The 23,048-nt window shown below is 38.2% G+C and overlaps 1 protein-coding gene across 1 annotated transcript in view; it reads left to right on the top strand.

The window, feature by feature from the left end:
- The window catches only part of BNC2 (basonuclin 2), a 337,647-nt gene that overhangs the window by 304,669 nt on the left and 9,930 nt on the right, over positions 1-23,048 (top strand). The window contains exon 5 of the mRNA XM_051642619.1: positions 8,297-10,263. Coding sequence (XP_051498579.1) covers positions 8,297-10,263 — 1,967 coding nt within the window. The remainder of the gene's footprint in view (positions 1-8,296; positions 10,264-23,048) is intronic.

Below are 23,048 nucleotides of genomic sequence, written 5' to 3'. Positions count from 1 at the left end.
AGAAAAGGACCATCTGATAATCTGATTCAACTTGACTGCTAGATGCATTGCCCTTTTGGTGCAGTCCATTTTAGATGGAGCAAGGATGTCAGATGTGATTTTTTTGCATTCTCTCACTGTGCACCGAGGAAGGTCTTGGCTGAAGAGAGACTGGGTGTCTCCTCTGGCTCTGTATATTGCAAATATAATAGAGCACCTTAACGGTGCTCTTTTTGAATGTTTCATATTCCTCATAAAAAATTACGTGTCATTCTTTCAGTGTTGGTGAAACTGAGACTCAGGAAGAGAGGCTGAAGTAGTTTACTAAATTTACTGAAAGACTGCCAGAACCTAGAAAACATAACTTTACTTCTCAGTAAGTTATGCAGCACTGACACCAAACAGTAAAACCTCAAGTGATTTCAGGCACTGATAGTATCAAGGCAAATGTTTTATATGGCATACCAAATGGACAAATGTATATGAAAAAGACTGGTGAACATGAGTATGAAAATCAATAATTGCTATGGTTTTATGCATGCTGGGTATTTCCTACCCACTCAAATGCAAAATTGAGTTGTAAAGTTAATTTATAGTTGGAACAATTTCAGTGGTTTGCCATGTTTGTGTCTCTGTTTACATGCTACCTTGAGAAGTCCCCATAGCACCTCATACAGCCTAAATTTTTTGCCTTCATGCACCATTGCCTCTAGGAGCCATGTCTGCCTAAGGGCAAACATTCTGTTACTTGCCACAAGTTAGTGGCAAAGCTGCTTTGGAGACATTTCAATGAATTTTCCACTCTCACAGGTTGTAGAGAAGCAAAGGTAGCAAAGTATTCCTCTGTACTTGGGGTCCAAGGTTGTGTATTGAACAGCTGTTTAAGGAATTTGAACACCCAGTTTCTATTAAATCTTGATACTCTACCATTTGATGAATGTGAGAAAAAATGCCTCACCTTTATGGCGCATTTAAATTGTGTTCATTATCAGATACCATAAAGCATCTGGTCACCTCACATTAACTCCTCATTTAGGAAAGTTTTTAGAAATCTTTTGAAAGTCTCAACAAGAACTGATGGTGAAGAGAGTAAATGTTTGCCTTTGAAAATGTGTGCAGTTCTTGAGGAGAGATGGGCAAAAGTCTTGGGAAGTGGCACTGCTATTTCAAAATAAATGTCTAATACTGAGATAATTAGAGGCATCTGCTGAAAGATGACTTTGGATCTTCTTAAAGCTACCAAATGAATGTGTATCCATGCTAACAGGAGTTCCATTGTTATCAGTTAATGACAGATTTTGCCATTTTATAGTTGTCACCAACATAACAGGGGTGAAACAAAGCAAATTTTGTTGACAACAGAGTAGTTACATGGCTGTAAAACTAGTAAATGCAAGAATAGTATCAATCTCTGACTGTGCTTAGATTCTTTTCCTTCAAATGCAGTAGTCTCACAATGATCAGTCATAGTTTTAAAAAGAAAAATGTATGCAGTGCTATTCAGGAAAAAAAAAAATCAGCTATAAATTATACATTCTTATCTGGTCCATAATCAAGAGCATTCCATAACAAAGTGAATATTTTATCAAAAGTCAAACAATAAGTTTTTTAAATCAGAAGAAGCATTTAAAACTAGTGCCTTTGCATCCTAATAGTTGTACTGGAGTTGCAGAGGTGAATACACATTTCATGTTTCTTTTTAGTAAGAGACTCTCTCTTTTCTGCCCAGTTTGCACAGATGCTGTGTAGTTGGCATTTGACAGAGTTTCATGATCTTTCAGGGCAGTGCTTTGAAATGTATTTTAAGGCTGGTGAACCTGAAAAATGAAAAGGCATTCTACAGTTAGGGGTGCTCTGTGAAGAAGTTCATTCCCTGAAAGGAATGATGTGTTTGGGATCCAGTTTTTTCATATTGCTCCCTGCAAATTAGTCCAGAACCAGCAGGTTGCTTGTGCAGGGGTCTGTGCTGCTGGCATATGTCTTTGGGATGAGATGTAAAACAGAGGACCGGCATACTTTTGGTCAGTAAAGGCCCTGTAGGCCATTTAGTAAGAGCGTGGGTGGTTAACAGCGGTGTCCTGGCTAGGTTTCAGCTGCGGTTATTGCATTCCACCTCCTTACGTTCCATCTGCAGTTTCAGCAGGACATGGTGTTCCTCACTTTCACTCAGAAACTGTTGAGCAGCGCTCCTGTGCATCGTTACACAGCTGCTGTGCTCCACCATGGTGGTATGCTCCCAATATACAGTCAAACAGATTTGGCTCCATATCCTATTTCAGGGCTGTTATGTCAAAATTACTTTCCAGCATGATCAGTGGAAGTACTCTGGGTTTAAAGTGCCATTGCTCTGGATCTAAAGTGCAGCCAGATTTGACCCAGCGTCTACAATATCAGTTAGTAAATTTTGCAAAAGTCTTTGGGGGTCATTTTGGTCTAAACACAAAGCTTTTTGCTGCTGAATGCATGAAGAGACCTTCTAAGAAGCAACCAGAGCAAGTACTGTAACAAACCTTGCAGTAGAAGTAAATATAAGTATGCATATAACTAACTAAATAAAATCTCCTTCATTGACTCTTGATTTTAGTACATTCTGCTGCTGTCATTCTTGGTGATACACTGGAGAAAGACAGTTGCATTCTCTTCCTTGCTGTAACAAGCTGGTTTCCCCATGCATACCAAGTGTCTTTGGGGCAAAGAAAACAAGTCCAACTGGTCAAAGAAAGGTGGTGTCAGAGGGGAAGAAGATGTATTGCTTTTGATTTTTCTAGAGGAGTGGAGGCTTCAGTGAAGCCAAAAGAGAAAAGATTTCCATTATTGACTGAGAACTCAGTGGTGCTGCACTGTGTTTGTTCCTGCTGCAGGAGTATAACTCATGGAAAGGACTGCTGACACTTAAACATGGGTTTGTTCATATGGTTTCAGGTGGTGAAGAGGGGTGGTGCTAGGTGGATGAAAAGTGGCAGGTGAGGGGAAAAAAATTAATCATGGCTCTTTGCAGGTTGAGTGTTAAATCTCGTATCAGTTGCACATGTATAATCATGGTAAGAAAGTATACATACCTTTTCTTCATGTTGACAGAAGCAAAGGTGAGTTAGGTTCGGCACGGTAACAACACCTCTCAGGAAAATGAGTGATTGTGTGTGTGAGTGTACATTTCTCATAGACAGGTCTTACTTCTTTCCTACTGGGGTCAATGGGAGCTAGCCAAAATGAGCAAGAGGGGTGCACATTGCCCCCTCTCTACTTATGTGAATTGGTATGCTGCTGCACTTTTGGTAGCTTTTACCCAGGAGGAGTAGGACTACCCATAGTGTAACAACTTGAAATTTAATTGGGAAGCAAAGAGATGCTCCTTGGAAATTCAGCCAAACAAAAGCAACAAGCCCTAAATCATGGAAATTATGTAGGCTTTTCTGTATTAGAAACAAATGTTGATTTTTTTTTCCTGTCTGCACCCTAATTAAAAACATCCTCTGCAATTACAGTATGATCAAATGAATCTTTCAGTCTGCTTTTCAACTGCTACAGCTGCACTCAAAATGTTTCTTAGAGATCAGCTAGAAAATATATAGCTCTTTCAAAAGGCCTAGTAGAAGAAAGATTTGTGATAAACACTAGGCTTAATTATTTAATTGGACATATATCTATGTAATATTTTAACATGGATAGTTAACTGATATGCATAAAAAGTGGCATTTTATGGTACATATGGAAACTTGCTGAAATATGAAGGCTAGCAATGTATTTTTCTCTGAGCAGTTCTCAGAAATTACCACAATAATGCCCTAAGATAATCCCTGAATGCTTCTCAGAACATAAGATTTATTTAAGAAACAATTTTACCTTTTTTTTTTTTTTTAACCTTTTCATTAATCTCAGCTCTTATTTTAGTAACCTCTCACTATATTTATTTAGCCAAGTGTATATATACATTTTACCTATGCCAAGGAGTTAACTAGTAAGATAAAAATACAACTGCAACAGGTCTGTGGTCTGTATGTGTGTGTACGTACATGTGTCCATGTGAGCATACAAATATAAAATTACTTGCAGGTAATGCAGGCAGAGCTGTCAGTGAAGCTTCACACACAAATTTAGTGTTTAAAACAACCAATTTAATAACAAAAGTTCAAGGTTTACAGTGTATATTTGTAGTGCATATTTGTGTAGATTATCCTTATTTTCCAAATAAGCAGTTTTTAAATTGGGAGGTTTGAAAGCTGAGTTGAAATTTTGGAATTTTTAAATGCTAAAGGCCCTCAGGAAATGAAGATTCATTGTCACATTCTCCCCAGTTAAGATCCTAAAAATTAGAGTGATCTTTGTATCCGTCTTCTGTTGTAGCCCATTTGTAATATACATGATAATAATCTTGACACTTATCACTTTCTATCTGACCCAGAAGTTTTAGACAAGATGTACCCTAACATATCCTGACACAGCTCTTCCTAACACACAGTCAGCAAAAATGACGAGACAGGTTCAGTGTGATTGACAATGACATTACTTTATAGATCTAATGTAGTATGTGTGTATGTGAATCCATATCTATACAAAAGACTCAAGTGTATTTTAAGTTAGAAAATTACTCAAGGTTATGTATTGTATCCGTGGAGATTAATTTAGTATGATTTAGAGATTGAAATCCATCTGAAATTGTGAGAGAGCTACTCATAAATATAAAATAAATAAAAATAAAACAAGGCTATATGGGCAAAGAAGAAAGAGCTTCACTATATGCTGTATGGGTTGGGCTTACTTGTATTCTGCCTGTCTTAGAGCGGCAAGTGTGATGTGGTATCTCTATACTCACTGACTTCGTTGTACACATTGTCACAGGAGGCTTGGCTTAATGAGTTGTGAGCTGAAAAAAGTAATATAAATTGGAACCTTTTGTCATGAAATATTTAAATGTGGATATGATTTAATGGCTTTGGGGAGAAAATTTAGCATGAGAGATTGTAAGAAACAAGAAATCGATTACATGTAAGAAAGGACTTGAACCTCTAATCAAGTATTACCATATACAGAGAGATCCCCAGCTAGTTATAGCTTAATTCAAAGGGGATAATGGTTAGATTTTTTGTTAATTTTAAGTTTTATCAAAAAATGACATTCCTATTCATTCTTTATCTAGTTTTGTATAACACATACTTACAATCATTTATGGAAAGCTATCACTATGTAAATATTGAAGCATATGCTACACAGTATCCATAAGTAGTGTGTTCTCTACAAAATACAGGCATTTGCACAATTTTTCTGTACTTTTTCTAGGGGAAAAAAAGCCAAACAACTTCTTGCTGAAAATTGTCAAGATGTAGCTTGATATAACTAGCAAGGTAGGCAAGGATCATTGAAGAGCAACTTTCTTATTCCCTGCTGTTTCTATGACAGCAAGGGTAACCCCATGACAATGATATCCTTGACTGCCAGTTTCTCTGCTCAGTGGGACTTATCAGCTGCTGAAGGTCTGGCCCTCCTCATTGCAAATCCTTAAACAAAATGAAACAAAGGGTAGTGGTGCTTCATTGAGAGGTAGCTTGTGTAGCCAACCACCAGCTTCTCTGAACTAAACTGTGGAGTAAATCCCAAGAAAGCTCATGGAAGCCCCCACATCTAGATGATGTCTGCCTGTTCTGTGCACGCAAAGAGCTGTGTGTGCTGCTTCTGGGTGAGGGTCTGTGTGATACCACCTTCCGCTTATGTGTGGGAGTCTGTTACAGGATCTGTGCCTACTACTTTCATGAGTTATTGTCATGCCGGCTGTATTTAGTTTTTATTTACTTAAATATCCATTTTTGTAAAGCATCCATCTGTTTCATAAGCCTGTGAGTGATTTACAAATTAAAGGAAAAAGAAAACAAATTAGTACCAGTAGTACATTACAAAGCAGCCTACAGCTGGCTGCAGACAGGAATCCTAATTCAATACATGTAAGCAGTGTAAATTAGATGATGTTATTTCCATCTTCAAACAATGTATGTTACATTTAGAAGGAATGAATACTTCTATCTTGGGATTAGAAATCTGTACAGTTGGGTCAGAGGTGACAGCAAAGGCCTGGAGACCAAATTCTACACGGAGTCTGGTTTTGCAGTTCCAGGTAGGAATGACTCAAATGCAGAGCCAGTATGGCTGGCTGGAAGTTGTAGGAGAAGCAGATGTAACAAGCTTTAGGTCACAGTCAAGAGGAGAGTAGCCAAAGAAGTTAGTTGGATGGGAAAAAAACATGTTCTTACAGCTTTAAAATATGAACCTGACCTTTAATTGTTGTGTGTGGGGGGGGTGTTTGGTGGTAGTTTTCTCCCTCCCCCCACCTCATTTTGGTTTTGTTTCATTTTGCTTTGTTGTTGGGTGGGGTTTTTTTATGTTCTGGATGATTTCTACTAGGTAGCACTGACTGCCTGTAAAATAATGCTCTATCACACAGGTAGAACAGGAGGGGCATAGAAATTAGAGATGCTCACAGAGCTTGAAAGTGTTAAATAGCTGGAGCTATTTCCAGACAAATGCTACAAACCAGGACCAGCATCTGCATCATGGTGTTGCCTTCATCACTGTGTAAATAGATGCAGAACATTTTCCTCATAGAGATGCTTTCTGGGGTTTTCCATCTGGGTCAGATGGGTAAGATTTTCCATAATGAATTGCTGTTGAGAGTTCCATAGTCTTGTAAGGTTTGATGGTGATTAGTCACATGTGGAGCCTTTCTAAAGGTTTTGCAGTCACATCTAAGGTATTGAAACATACACAGCATTGACCTTTGTCATGAACTTCATATCCAAAGAAGTGACACAGACTGTAACTGAAATAATAAAACCAGCTGTGATGAAATAAATGTATGTTTTACTATTTGAGGCAAATTGCATTTTCCAGTACTTTGGAGAAGAATCAATCCTCTGAAGATTGAAAATAATAAAAGAAATAAGACCTGGGAGGCAGGGGAGAAGAAGAAAGGTGTTTCCAGGCTTCATAATCAAACAAGAGCTAGCGGGTTTAGCAATAGTATGTATTCCAAAGTGATCGGATAAGGTTCTGAAGCCAAGATTCAACAATTGAAAAGATCAGAGACAGTACCGTGCAGTATCTTGCGAGGCTTTCAAACTGTTTAATGCATGAGGAAGCATTGGAATAATTCTGGTTTGATGGCCTGCAACAGTGCTTGTTGGTCATAGTTCCTGTGCTGATGTTATGTCCATCATTTGCCCAAAAGGAAAGATGCCAATAAAATGATGTATTCATTATATAAGTATTTTAATATGTTTTTATCAATACATGCTCGAATGGATTGCTTGACATTACACTGCAGAATTTTTAAGTCCTACCTTCAGGCAAAACCCATGCTTACTAGCAAAAATGAAAGTGTGAAATGCTTTTTAATGTATATTTAACAACAGATAGTCTAGTGATTACTGATGTGTATTCTCTCTGGATTTTCCCCTTGCTATCAGAAGGCAATGTTAAGAGACAAGATTTTTACACATTTATGCTATCTACATCCATCAGATGCTTACTTTTTACATATTTTTAGCTGCCATTTATAACAAGGCTGCAAAAAAGTAATTTCTTATGTCTAAACAGTACCATGATTGCAAGGTTACAATCAATTGCCAGTAGCAGTCCAGGTATGCTTAAAACAAGTGCCCCAGTATCTACCTTCTTATGCAAGTTTATAATGAATATGTTTTTCAGTATTGCTCTCATGGCAAAGAAAAAAAAAAGGGGGGGTTGGGGGGAAAGGAGTAAGATGCGACTATCATGTTCCATTTTTAAAACATTTTGCCTTGCATCAGAATTTCTTGTGAGATGACCCATAAGTGACTTCAGTCTTATGTCTTCTTAATATTTAAGAAGCAAATCTATAAAATGCATTTATTTAGCTCTTCCCTGTAGTGTCACCATTTAATATCAATTAAGGTACAATTTTCTATATTTTACAATACAGGACATAGCAACAGTTCATGTTGTACACTAGTGTATGCTTAACGGTAGCACTGTACATAGATGACTGTTGTTAAAAAAGAAGTATTGAAAGCATTTTAGATCACAGATCCCTGTGGTCTACATTTTGTTTGCTCTAACATGATTAAACTCAATGCGTTTCTCTGACTATGACTCTAATTATTGTATTTGCATGGCTGGAAAGTTTGCATTTTTCAGTTGAGTTCTATTAACGCTGTTTGAATGTTGTTTTTTGACTTTAGTGTTTCATGTTCAGCCAGCACAGCACCTTCTATTGAATTCAATAATTATGCAGAATCAATAAGTTTTTTCTTTGTGTTTGTCTTTGTTGTTTCTTTGATATGGCCTCTAGGATGCTGCAGGCAAGGTGCTGGACCGCTGGGCCATCATGTCCAGGGAAGAAGAAATCATTACCCTTCAGCAATTCCTGAGATTTGGAGAAACTAAATCCATTGTGGAGCTGATGGCAATTCAAGAAAAAGAAGGGCAGGCTGTAGCTGTGCCATCTTCAAAGACAGATTCAGATATAAGGACTTTTATTGAAAGCAATAATCGCACCAGGAGCCCAAGTCTCCTTGCTCACCTGGAGAACAGCAACCCTTCCAGCATTCATCATTTTGAAAACATCCCAAATAGCCTTGCATTCCTGCTTCCATTCCAGTACATAAATCCAGTCTCTGCTCCACTGCTGGGGCTGCCTCCAAATGGCCTCCTGCTGGAACAGCCAGCAATGAGGCTCCGTGAAGCAAGCCTTACAACCCAAAATGAATATAACGAGAGCAGTGAATCTGAAGTTTCCCCTACACCTTTCAAGAATGAGCAAACATCCAGTAGGAATGCTTTGACCAGCATCACAAATGTTGAGCCCAAAACTGAGCCAGCTTGTGTCTCTCCTGTTCAGACGCCAACACCTGTCAATGATTTATCGAAAACAGAACACACTAAAAGCTCGTTCCGCATTCACAGAATGAGGAGGATGGGGTCGGCCTCCCGGAAAGGAAGAGTGTTTTGCAATGCATGTGGCAAAACCTTCTACGACAAGGGTACTCTTAAAATCCACTACAATGCAGTTCACCTGAAAATCAAGCACCGGTGCACTATCGAGGGCTGCAATATGGTCTTCAGCTCTCTCAGAAGCCGCAATCGCCACAGCGCTAACCCAAATCCCCGCCTCCATATGCCTATGCTAAGGAATAACCGTGACAAAGATCTAATTCGTGCTACATCAGGTGCTGCCACTCCAGTCATAGCAAGTACAAAATCCAACCTAACTTTAACAAGTCCTGGGCGCCCACCGATGGGGTTTACCACTCCCCCTCTAGATCCTGTACTACAGAACCCTCTTCCCAGTCAGCTTGTGTTCCCGGCTTTAAAGACTGTCCAACCTGTTCCTCCTTTTTACAGAAATTTACTTACTCCTGGAGAGATGGTGAGTCCTCCAACCTCACTGCCTACCAGTCCAATAATACCAGCAGTGAGTGGCCTGGAGCAGCATCCCCCTCCTCCTTCAGAGTCATCAGTACCTTCAGTACTGATGCCCACCCCAGAGCCTAATGCTGACCTTGCCCCCAAGAAGAAGCCAAGGAAGTCAAGCATGCCAGTTAAAATTGAAAAAGAAGTTATCGATACTGCCGATGAGTTTGATGATGAAGACGAAGAGGTGAATGACAGCAGCACGATGGTGAATGACATTGGTCATGACAATCACTGCCATTCTCAGGAGGAAATGAGCCCAGGTCTGTCTGTGAAAGACTTTTCCAAAAGTGACAGAAGCAGGTGCATTTCCAGACCAGACATAAGAAGGGCAGACAGCATGACATCAGAAGACCAGGAGCATGAGAGAGACTATGAAAATGAATCGGAGTCATCAGAGCCTAAATTGTGTGAAGAATCCATGGAAGGCGATGATCGCCTCCATGAACCTGGTGATAAATCTATGATGCACAGTGACAGACCAGATGAAAACCACAATGACTCTTCCAGCCAGGATGTCATTAAGGTTAAGGAAGAGTATACAGACCCTACATATGATATGTTTTACATGAGCCAATATGGACTGTACAATGGAGGCAGTGCCAGTATGGCTGCCCTTCATGAAAGTTTTGCTTCTACATTCAACTACAGCAGCCCTCAGAAATTCTCCCCAGAAGGTGAAATGTGCTCCAGCCCAGACCCCAAGATCTGCTATGTATGCAAGAAAAGTTTCAAGAGTTCCTACAGTGTGAAGCTTCACTACAGAAATGTTCATTTAAAAGAGATGCATGTCTGCACAGTGGCTGGCTGTAATGCTGCGTTCCCATCACGGAGAAGCAGAGACAGGTCAGTAAATATTAATTGATTTTGTACATTATTAAATGTGTTGAATTATGTAAGAATAGGCAGTTTAGGATATATGAAGAAATAGAGAGATGCAAATTAATGACAAGTGACAGTTGTGTTCCCATGACATTGAGAGAGTTTTATCACTTTAAGATTTTCATTGTTGCTTAGCATTCAGAATAGTGTATATTGTGCTATCCTCTTAAGTGACTGGCTAGATAATAAATGTCATTATTCTTTCTGTGTGCCTGTGAACATGTGTATTGTATTTCTGTTTATAAGCTATAGCTTTTAATACATTTATTTCTTTTCCCTGCAACTTTTAAAACAGAAAAGTTTCTATTAAATATATAATAAATTATATACAGTACAAATATCTCCATGCATGCATAGCAAACCATAGAACGAGGAAGACAGGGATGGATGGATGGATGGATGGATGGATGGATGGATGGATGGATGGATAGATGGAGAGAGACAGAATGAAAGGACTGAAATAAAATAATTATTTCCATCCCCATAGAGTCACGTAAAAGCAAATAGGAAGCATGAGAAGACTATTTCTTCTCTTCAATTTTTAAAACTAGCTACTGTGTTGTACAAAAAAGTAAATATTTAAAAAACAGTTGTCTCTTTCTTTAGTAGAATTTATACACCTTTCTATACACTATGGCAATTTAGTCTGTCTTCTTTTCTGCATGTGGGCAACTCCCTTCCCCACTGATGGGGTTATGAACAGTCAAAGAGGAGAAGCTACACCCCTACATATTTTTAATATCAACCAGGTTGTACTCTGCTGGCTCCTCATATGACATCATGCCCTAGCTATGCTGTATCAATACTGAAACAGTTGGGTTTAAACAGAAGCAGCTGGTCCTTACGCTCTCAGGTTTGGTTGTGTGTTGTGGTTTGTTTTTTTTTTTTATATACACTATTCTTTTTTATTCCTAAGGAAAATGTAATATGAATGGAATTTGTCAAGGTGGTAGGATAACACAGTAACTTCATAGTTGTGGATAAAAGCTCTTGCATGTGATGATGATCATATTGTCACTCAGCAAAATCTTTCTGGTTCATGGAGTGATAGTGAGATTGGATTGTCTCTTTTCCTTTCTTGTGTTTCATATTTTTTCACTAAGCAGTAGAACTTCAGGAGACACAGGAAGGAAATAAAACCTAGCTAAACATTTCACACACAGCTCCCCTTTTTTGTTTTTTGTTTGTTTGTTTGTTTCATTGAAATTGATGTGGATTTAAAGTGAGTAGATCACGTCATATAAAATGAAAGCAAGTAAGTGTTGAGGATACTGAGGAGCCAAAATTAGCTATTTTGGTGAAGAGTCCAGTCCCCAAATACTTCATGTCTTCTGTTACCATTTATGAAAACAGAAACACAGAAACACACTTGAAGAATACAAGTTCAAAATGGATAGGAAGGACAATCTAGAAAGTTTGCGTTTCAGTAGGATGAAGCCAAGGGACATGAAACAGGTAAAATTAAACTGAGATTCCCTTACTGGGATACCCTGATAACTTTTATGAGACTTGAGTATGACAAAGGAAGCATGTGAGTCAGTGGCACCATGTTTGCTGAGTTTAGATGTGGATAACGCATTTCAGATCCTGAAAGTACACAGCTTTTGTTAGGCAAGAATTTGGCTTGGTTGGTCTGTTTCCTCAGGTGAGTTATGAAAAGTCAGTCTTGGACTAAGCAAAACAGCTTTGCAAACAGTATGAGAAAAAGCAGCAGCTAGCTTTAGGATTTGGAACTTTATGCAATGTATTAAATTTCAGCAGGAATCCATTTATATATTATGCTAATAGTAAAAGCTAGCATAGTAAAGATTTTTATGTTCTAAAAAAGAGATGACTGTGATGACATACATAAAATATTTCTAAGACAAAAAGATCATTTAAAAAGGTCAATTTTAAAAAAATATTTCAATAACTGTGTATGATACTCCTGTTAAGCTTATCGAAAAGCAACCAATAAAATAAAAAATCTGATTTGGGAACTAAATTCTGCGTTTTTAAAGATAAAATTATTGTTTATATAACATTGATCTTTGTAAGACCATCTTTTTTATATCACTCCACTAGTAACATTCAGAATATGTTTCACTTATGTGTTGTACTTGGGACAAAAGAAATTCATAGTCGTATTATGTTCTTTAATTGCAAAGATTTCAGATTGGTAATACACTTCAAAAAATAAAAAAGTGTGCTACAGTTTGTGTGTCCATTCAGGCTTGATGATTTTTTAAGTTCATTAGCACTCTGAGTTTTCAAAGGATGTCTGGAAACTCCTGGAAAGAACCAAGTAATATTCTCATGATTCTTGATAATTCTTTCAGATACTTGAGCACAGAACATCTTCAAAACTTCCCTGGGCTATCCATTTTTATCCAGAACTGCAATGTCTAGGAATGTGGAGAGCATATGAACAGCACAGAAGAAAAAGTGAATGAAAGATTATGTAAACATTTTAACCATTATTTTCTAATACTTCCTCAAAAAAGAAGGTTTTTTTTAAAAAAAATAAATTTAGGAAATAGAGGTTTAGGAGGCTTGGGGGTTTTTTGGCCTTCCCCCCCTCCCCACCTCCCCCCAGTTTTATTGCTCTAAAGATTTTCCATTTTGTTTGTTTTTATTTTTGTTGATTCTCCTTTTGAATATGTACATTTATTTTAGAGAGAGCAGTTACCTAATTATACAATTTCTAGCTCTTCAGCTTATTGAGAGCACCTAAAAAATAACTGGATAACTAAATTAAGAGCATTACAGAGTGAGAACTTCCAGCCACATCAATTTCACTTAAAAGCTCAGAAGCTTTTTGCTATTAATTGCAAATAACAAATTGCTACCTAAAGCACAGAATAACAATTCCTGGTTAATATTTGTCATGCATTGGTGTTCCATTTTGGACACATTTTAAGAAGTCTGTGAGATTATCATGTGTTGTAAGTCACACAAACTTTGAGCAACTAGAGAAGCTGAGAATTTCTTTGCTAAAATTAAATATTATTTTCAGTACTATCTTCATAATGAATCAGAGTTCTAAACAAACCATAAGTTATGGAGTCTTGTGGAGTTATTATATTTCTTTTTAGTAATTTTATTAATTGTATTATTAGTATTATTAATCCTATAATAACTAGTTAGAGGTCTAAAGTTCATAACTATGTTCTAAAAGAAAAAGAAGCTTAAGTGGAGATAAACTTTTGTTTCTTTTAGAGGCATCTGATATGACTTAAGACCTTTTACAACAGAATTCCAGTTAATCAAAGTTTTGACTATATTCCCCCTCTCCTCTGCATACATAGAACTTCAAATTGTTGAGAGAGGTGTAGCTGTTAAAAAATGAGCTTTGCAAGGGTGGGGTTGTGATAACAAACTGCTGGTTACCAGAGGCAGCTGATCATTTCAGGAGCAAACAGTGCTGCCTTGACTATAAAGAGGAGTTTTTAGCCATGAAACAGCTGCAATCCTCTGTTGTGGAATGTATTCTGTAGCAATTAGTATTAAGGGCCGACTAAATCCAGCTTTGCCATTCCTAAATAATTTGTGCCAAGGTCAACTCCTTTATAAATATCCTCTACCAGAAACATTGGTATATCTTCTGAGATCTTTGACTAAACAGTCCTGTTCCTTGTAAATTAGTGTCAAGATAACCAGAAGATTCAGGAGTCCCACCTCACGTGTTCTTTCAAAACAGGGCAGACAGAGGAGAGCAAAGCAGAGTCCCGATCCTTATTGTCAATGACCCAGCAGTTCTATTTTGCCTTCTAAAAATTAGTATTGTTTTTGAATAGTTAATCTCCACTGAGCCTAGATTTTATTATTTTCTTTAGAAAGGGGTTTTTTTCATCACCTTCTGAGCCTCAAGTAACATCCCTAATCAAAGCAACCTTATGCATACCTATATCTCTGATCTGTTCCCCAAACAGGATAGTCTTTCTGTCTTTTCCTGGAAGCACTACACATATGAAAACCACTTTTTCTTCCAGTCTTTACCAGCCACTCCCAGAATTAGCCTCATCCCTAAACATTCATCCATTTCTGTTTCTATATTTGCTTTAAACACCCTTTCTTCTAAAGAAGAGATGTTCAGGCTACATCTTGTTGTAAGAAGGTAATGGAGAGTAAATAGGAAAAGAGAACATATTATAAATTATGTTAGTGGTCACATGTAATGTCATAAGCCTTCATTGGAACAGAAAGACATCTTTTCCAAGTAATTTTTTAGATGGAAAAGAGGGAGAAAGGAAGAAAATAAGTTTATGTGGTAACTGTGCACTTGAATGGAAAGAACTGTTCTTGTAAAGTGAAGTCTCTCTAGTATCAGAGGCAGTCTGTTCCATAAGTGAGGAGAAACGGCATGTGGCTTTGGTGGCTAGATTCCCTTGAGATCTGCTTGCCACCTTCATCTGTGAGTCCTGCCCCAGCAAATACTGGCTTTATCTTACAATGAGATAGGTGTGGCTGGTACTTGAAACAAGCACTGAGGTACAGCTGCTCAGGGAGTGAGCCGGAGCTGTAGGTGAGACATGTGAAAGTGAGGAGGGAATGTTATCCTGTCCAAAGAGGACAGCAATACCAAAGTTTAATCTAAGTGTCTATGTTGGAGAACACATGCAGATGTGAAGGTCTGGAAGGTAAAGCTTAGAGCATCTTGCCTTCATTTCTGGCTCTCATCTTTGAGTGCCAAGAATTTTGTGGTCAAAACCACTGGTGGAACAGGAGGTGGGTGGACCTTTCACTTTGAGTAAGTCTTGCTGAGAAGCTACTGTCAGATCTGGAAAAGAAATACAGCCATCTTTTCCGTCAACCCTGGTGCATGCTTAATCCATGTTTCACCTCAGTACTGGTACTATTAAATCTGTGTTTCTTACGCTAGGACACAGCATTAGTAACAATATGTTACTGCATTTTCCTAGCTCTCAGTGTATGGAAAATAAATTAGTTCTTAGTGTCCCTGTTGAGAGAAACAAAGCAAGAAGTTTTCACGTTGTCTTTCTACTGCTAAAGTAGGACTATTAATTGCTCAGGTTTGTCTTTAAATTTTCACCAAAAAATGAGCATATGTGTGTGTGTGTTCTACAAGATGGGAAAGGTGATTGAGCCCCATGAATAAATTTAAAATCAAAATAATATCTGCTAACAGTGACTTATAAATAAATATGAAGCAACTATTGGTGCCAAGTGTGATCATACCACTTGATTGTTAGTTAAATCAGTCCAGATTTAAACATACAAACTCCTTGATTTGTATGGAACAAGACATCTGAAGGTGGTTTATTAAAACCTGCTGATGTCTCCAGAACTATATTTGTGTGTATATAGGCCTCTGGGTAGCTGTATTGAAAAAGCAGAGACATACTTTTTGTCTGGTTACCTGACTTCCAGCCCTGTACAGGTGTGCTTGAATAAATTCACATCAGTTATGTATGATGAGCCACTGCATACATTATCAAAGGAGGTGAAGATGTGAGAAAGATGCTACCTGCCTCCTGTTATCACCTCCTTGACACAGCAGCACTCATTTTTTCATCATTCTACTATGCTTGGAAACTTCTATGGGTAACTTTTTAGAGAATTATTTTCTATAAATGCACTCAATTTGAAGATAGATAGCTCGAAGAAATAAGATATTTCACACCAGCCCCATGATAACTATTACTATATTTACCCTAATATAATTAGCTGTTATGTACAGATTGAATTTCCTCCTATAAGAACAAGGAAATAAGTTTTTAATACATCAGCTTTTTGATGAATCATTTATCAAGAGACAAAAGGCTTATTTTTTACATTTTAAAAATATAAGCTTTTTTGCACCTCTACTACTGCTTCTGGACATGATGCAGTTCATGAGCAGATTAGTTGCATACCAAATATAATTGTATGAGCCGGTAGGTTTTTTCTTGCCGAGTCACTAAGATGTGTGTCATTGCTGGATTGCGTATAATTCTTTCTCAGAGAACCTCAACCATAAAGAAACATTTTATTCCACCCATAACACTGAGTTAACCAACTCTTCCATGAGCGATTACGTTGAATGCAGGCTGCCTGTCATACTGCATACTAACCAATGTGAACAAGAGAGGCAGAATTAAAAGTAGAATGCATAGACCTTGTTTCTTCTTAAGACTTTAAAAATTTATTTATTTAAAATAAAAGAAATAAGATAGAACAAGCCCTGAATTTATGGGAAAAGGCTAGTTGTGTAAGTAAAGATTGCAGGATCAGCTCTGCTGTTGAGGGAAGTGTTTCCAACTACACATAGCCATTTGTCCTAGATTGGAGTTGGAGGTGGGGTCTGTCGATCTGCTGCCTTCACCATCTCATTCTCTTTTGGTACACAAAATGGTATCACATTGAGAGTGAGAGTACCATTTCTTCTGCAACGCAAGAAGTCTCATTTTTGTGTGAATTTGCAAAATAAGGAGGTTTAACTGTCTTAAAAATTTTATTGAAATAAACTTCTATAGCAGGATTAAGATAGGTGGTAAACATAAGGACTGAAATGACTAGCCAAAAGCTAAACATGCATTGAGCAATATTGTCTTCTGGTATGTGTTGTGTCAAATATTGTAAATATTTGATATATTTTGTCCAAGTTTCCTGTGCAGGTTTTATGTTCGGTGAAAGAGATTATTTAGGAAGATGGGGCTGGGAACATGAATGCTTATTCATACTATTTTTATTGCCCCTACATTCCCAGGAATTTACTGGAAGAACCAAAACTCATCTCCAGAGAGTGGGTGAAAATTGAGTATTTTCCATTTATTTGAGTAAATGTAAAGCTGTTCACCATATACAAAGACATCTCATCTTCCCTACTGTCATTTGGAAGTGGGAAACAAAACATGTACCTACATTAGTTCCTGCAGAGTCAGGCTCTAGCAATTATTTTTAAACTTAACAGCAGAAGACTAAAAGACTTCTGCTATAGTGGAGGAAGCTGTATTTTACAGATACAAGATAGCATAAGGACACTTCTTCCAAAAGCCTGAATGTGTGAATATGGTGCCAGACAATGCAACCTGAGGTATAGAGTTTTCTCAGGTGGAGGACTCTGGGTAGAAGTAGTGACAGGGGGAGGGAGAAATATCTGTGGCAGGAATAGCTGTGTGTTTGCTACCCATTACAGTTACAGCTCTGTGTGAAGCAGAGAGACACTGAGTAGGCACGTAAATGCTGTCATATATACACACATGATACATTTGTCATCCTTTCTTACCTGTCTGAAAAGAGAAAATGTGACCTGAAGAGGCAAAATTTACATCCGATCTTATGGTCTAGGCAAAGATTGCTTGTACATGAGGCTATTTTCTTCTCCCCCTAATGATGATGATACTCCTCCTCCTTAATACGAGCCGTTTCATTCATTAGAACATGAACTAAGTGACTGTGCTGGGGCATCATCCAGATTAAAATACACCTGAAAATAAGAAAACAGGCAAGGCAAGTCCTAGAAATGACCCAGAAAAAATTAATTTAGAAGGAGAAAAAATTGCCAGGTATAGATGACTGCAAATATCTACAACACTGTTTTGGAAGTCGTTGTGCCAGTCCTGTCTGTGTGTATCTAGACAGGGATAGACATTGTCCACAGTTGGCCGTACCCCAAAGATGGAATGGTTTGGGTTGGAAGAGACTTTAAAATCATCTAGTTCCAACCCCACTGGCATGGGCAGGGACACCTTACCACTAGACCATGTTGCTCAAAGCCCTGTTCAACCTGGCGTTGAACACTTTCAGGTATGGGGCTTCCACAACTTGCCTGGCCAACCTGTTCCAGTGTTTTGCCACCCTCAGCATGAAGAATTTCTTTGTAATGTCTAATATAAATCTACCCTCTTTCAGTTTAAAATAATATCCCCTCATTCTACTGCTACAAGCCCTTGTAGAAAGTCCCTCGCCAGTTTTTCTGTAGCTTCTTCAGCTACTGGAAGGCCACTATAAGGTCCCCTCAGAGCCTTCTCTTCTCCAGGCTGAACAGCCCCAACTCTCTCAACCTGTCTTCATAGGAGAGCTGCTCCAGCCCTCTCATCATCTTCATGGCCCTCCTCTGGACTTTCCCCAGGAGCTTCATGTCCTTCTTATGGTGGGGGCTCTAGAACTGGATACAGTACTCCAGGTGGGGTCTCACAAGCGCTGAGTAAAGAGGAAGAATTGCCTCCCTTGACCTGCTGGCCACGCTTCTTTTGATGCAGCCCAGGGTACAGTTGGCTTTCTGAGCTGCAAGCTCACATTGCCAGCTCATGTTGGCTTCTCATCAACCAGCACCCAACGTCCGTCTCCTCAGGATTGTTGTAAATCTGCTCGCTGCCCAGCCTATAACTGTGCTTGGGATTGCTCTGACCCAGGTGCAGGACCTTGCACTTGGCCTTGTTGAAATTCATGTGGTTGGCACAGGCCCAGCTCTCAAGCCTGTCAAGGTCCCTCTGAATGGCATCCCTTCCCTTTAGGGTGTCAACCACACCACACAGCTTGATATCATCAGCAAACTTGCTGAAGGTACACTGTCTGTGATGCTGTCGAGCTAAACCGGTTCCACTCCATCCACTCAGTTGATACAGTCATTCCCATGATTTGTGAGGTCAATGGGTATTTTTTGAAGTAGAATTATGAAGCAGGCAATCCATACAGTAAAACAAAGCTAAATTTTGTTCCTATTCCATTGCTTTTTGACAAGATAGGTCATGGCACTGGCCTGAAGGCAGGTTTGCGACAAACAGGTGAGATGGGAGTGTCTTGTACTGAAATACGTCTTAGTAAAAATATGTTACTAAAGAATATTTGGCAATTTATGGGTTCTGGAGAGAAGAAACCCGAAACTGCAATGTCTCTAAATCTGGGACATTTTCTCATGGTTACACAAGTTGCTAATGGTTAGCGCATATGACAGGGAGTAATAGCAAATTAATAAAGTAGAGCCTATAATTGCCAGAAGGAACTGTGCAGTTCAAAATACTTAAGGAGAAAGGTAACCATGAGCTGACTGCTCATGTAAGGGCGACCCTGAATGAAGAAAGGCAGAGTTATCAGTAAGAGTTAAATATTCAACAGTGTCAAGGAGAAATTATGTACTGATTAGGCACTGCAAGTGCGCTGCAAGCCACTGTGCACAGCTTTTCAATACCCCTTAATCCTGACCTGTGGTACTGACAGTTGCATGTCCTTTCCTCTCTTCAAGAAAGATGGCCAGCTGTGCCACACATCGTGTACCAGTATTCCTGATATTATGCTGTAGGTACTAAAGTAGAAACATTCATTCACATGCAGCAGATACACATGAAATATTCTAAATGGCACTAGAGATAGGTCAGCTGATGTGTCAGAACCTGAGGTAACACAGGAGTATCTCAGGTGTGGTACCACCTGTGATTCCTCACATGTTGGCCTTTTAGTGGCAGACACTGGATATTTCCTAACAGAAGCTTTAAGCACGCCACTTCTGAAGAATATCTAAGGCTTTTAGTAGTGGTTCTTACTTCCCAGCAAAATCTTTTAAATTAGCACTTTGCCTTGTGTTTTTTTGGGGGTTTTGTTTGGATTTTTTTTTGGGGGGGGGCGTTTTTTGGGTTTTTTTTGTTTGTTTGTTTGTTTTGGGGTTTTTTTGCTTGTTTGATTGTTTTTGGTTGGTTGGTTTGGTTTTGTTGTGGTTTTTGTTGTTGGGTTTGGGTTTTTTTTTGTTGGTGCTGGTGGTGTTTTTTGTTGTTTTTTTGGTTGGTTTTTTTTTAATTAAGAGCTCATTTCACATTTAAGCTTGCCCTAAAAAGCATTGCTTAAAAAGATCTGTCTAAGAAATAATTTAACATTTTTGCCATAAGGCACCTGCAAGCTTCATATAAATGGACCTGGAAGAGAAATGAAAGAGTTTTAGATTTGCCAAAAACATACACCATCATAAAAAACTGCAGGATTGCAGGATTTCGTTGACATTATGTATGAATGTAAAGTGGTTCGTTTTGTATGCAGGAGAGTGAAGGGAAAGAAAGAAAGGAAGGGATTGTAAGAAGATGTATTGTTTGCTGTCACTTTGGTTTTGCTTTCTCTTGGAAGAGAAAGAAAAAAAAAAAAAAAGCCTTAAGCTGTATGTCCTTGTCAAACTATATGAGTTTGAAACATAAGCTGTAAATTAGAAGTTTTACAAGTTGTTATTTCCATTGTTACTGATTTCAGTTCTAGTGCTTTACAAACTTTATTGCTTATTTTATTAACTAGGGAAAAGTCTTGCCCGCTTCCAGTTCAATACGTGTTTTTTTCTTTTCTATCCCTCTTTCTCCCTCTCTCTCCTTTTCTTTATTATACCAAAATAAAAAAGGCAGTTACACTTCAGCCACTTACAACTGAAAATACAAATGGAACATAGTTAATTTTGCTGCCCATAAATCTCATATTGCTCTTTTGTGTTTAACACACAAAATGTGGAAATAAGAACAGCCCAAACATGTATGTGTGTGTGTCTGTGGATGCGAGTACTGAAAAACCTATATATAGCTGTGTTGGTAGATAAAGATCTAAAAATACAATGGAAAGAGAACTTGGATTTCCAGTCCAAAAAGGTAAATAAGCCCTTGTTTCAAGAAGTTGCACACAGATTATATATTATGCAAGACTGAGAATCAAGATTTCATGAGGGAAGGAGGCAGGCCCTGTCAGGAAGGATAGCAGATCCTGTACTGGATGTCTCTCAGGTCTGATAGCTAGATAGGGGAGCAGCACTAATTCTGCAGCCTTTTTAGTCTGTTCTGTCACAGAAGGGGCACTGCTGGGTCAGTCAGCTCACTAGTAATTGTGTTTTACAGACTTCTAAAGCAATTGGCTCAGTCAGTCCCAATTCAATAAAAGTGGAGAGCGAGAGTGAGAGCACTTTTGTTCTATTTTTTACTTGAAATTATTTCATTCAGCAGTCTATCTTTTTTATTACCAGGATTTGACATTAGCACTCCAAGCTATATTAGCATCCATTTCAGCAGTTCAGTAATGGTATTAAAAAAACACTTAACTTCAACGGTGAATGGTTGTATGACAGTACCATAAAAATCCACATAAAAAAAAACCTCTATGTATTTGTCCCTGCAAATTATTTTTCACTTGTTTAACCACTTCAAAACTACACTCTCTTGACTGATGTTTGCAAGAGCTCTAGCAGCAGGGAAGGCTTGTAAAGGAGCTGAGAAGCAACTGCAGCAGCAATAGGATAAAGGGAAAAATGAAGACATTTAAAGAAGAAAAATGTAATAGGAACTTGCAAGCACACATACATGCAAAAGAAAGACCTCTCATTTTGGGTGGGTGCCTGTCATTCATCAACTGAAGTAAGATTTTAAACTCAAGTCACCAAAGGTAAAATCTTTGGCATCTTTCACATTTCTGGGATTTAATTTTGAACCCAGCACTCTCCAAGCTTGGGACGGCAGCCTAACTGTTTTGGCACTGTAGCACACTCATAAATGACTGCATTAGGTTCTAAATTTTGATTAAACATTCTGTAATTAATCAATGGTAGACATGAAGCAGTTGGCAAGGTCCAGAGCTGCAAAATGTTTAAGACATAAAACATTACAAAGTAATTAGAATGTGCTCCTTCAAGAGAAGGATTGCCTTCAATAAAGAGGTAAATGATAGCATCATGTTTATTGTGGATGTAGGCAGCCAGTGCAATATGATAAACTGCAGGAGATACACATATCAGTAATCATCCACATTATTAGTGTCATTAATCATAATTCTAAAAATATGACAGCAGCAGCCAACTTTTTGACCAATTTTGCCTCTGCCTGTTGGCCGTTATAACTTCACTAATAGACTGCAAAGCTCCTGTGCGTGGCAGTTTGCATTGAGAATGGAAGGTTAATTATATTTGAGCTGCTGATTCCTTCTCTCCTCGGGAAAGACTGAGCACTTTGACAATCCCAGGAGCTCACTGCTGTTAAACCAGTAAAAGTACTTTATTGAAATTTTCTTTGTTGGTCAGGAATGAGTAGATGTTTCAAATGAGATATAAGCGCCAGGCTGGGACAGCTGCTAATGTTTCTTCCAAAATAATCCTTGGACAGCAAGCTGAACTCGTGCTTCCCTTAGATATCTTTGCACAGTCTCTTGTGGATGGGTAAAAAGTTGAGAATTTAATAACCACTGATAATAGTATGTATGGAAGAATCTCAGAGGATTGAAATTACTGAGGAGTTGGGACATCAGTGAAGTGAGTTTATAGGATAATCAGCTATCACTTGACCTGAAAAGGGTACTTATTTAGTAATGTAAAATTACTAATAGAGGAATCCTGTTGAAGTGCCACATTTTGTTTGGTTTTATAGTTCCTCTGGTATTATATAAATGAAACCAGCATTTTTAGACAAACAAAGCAGTGAGAATGAGAATTATCATTGTGTTGTGACCAGAATAAATGGTTTACATATTTGATGTGGAACCTGAAATAGTGCAAACCTATCCCTGGATCTGAGGGTTTATTTTGAATTTGAACTTAAAATGTAATCAGTAGAGTCTAAGAACTTTGTATTGCAAATAATGACATAACATGTTGCTGTGCATCAATATCTGGGAGAAAAAAAAAATGTTTTCAAAGCAGAATTGGGGAAAGCTAGCTGTTCTGGCCAAGTGTTATCTTTTTTGCATTTACTGAACTTGATACTCAGTAAAATTCATGAGTGGGATTGAATTGAAGGCATTGTTTACATAAAATCTTGAAAAATTATCACATTTTACATGTCTTTTACATTAACAGTAAAATAACACAAAGAAGAAGACTT

Source organism: Apus apus, chromosome Z (assembly GCF_020740795.1).
Source record: "Apus apus isolate bApuApu2 chromosome Z, bApuApu2.pri.cur, whole genome shotgun sequence".
NCBI classification, from domain to species: domain Eukaryota; kingdom Metazoa; phylum Chordata; class Aves; order Apodiformes; family Apodidae; genus Apus; species Apus apus.
The sequence above is the reverse complement of the archived record's forward strand: the minus strand, read 5'-3'. Positions and strand labels throughout refer to the sequence as shown.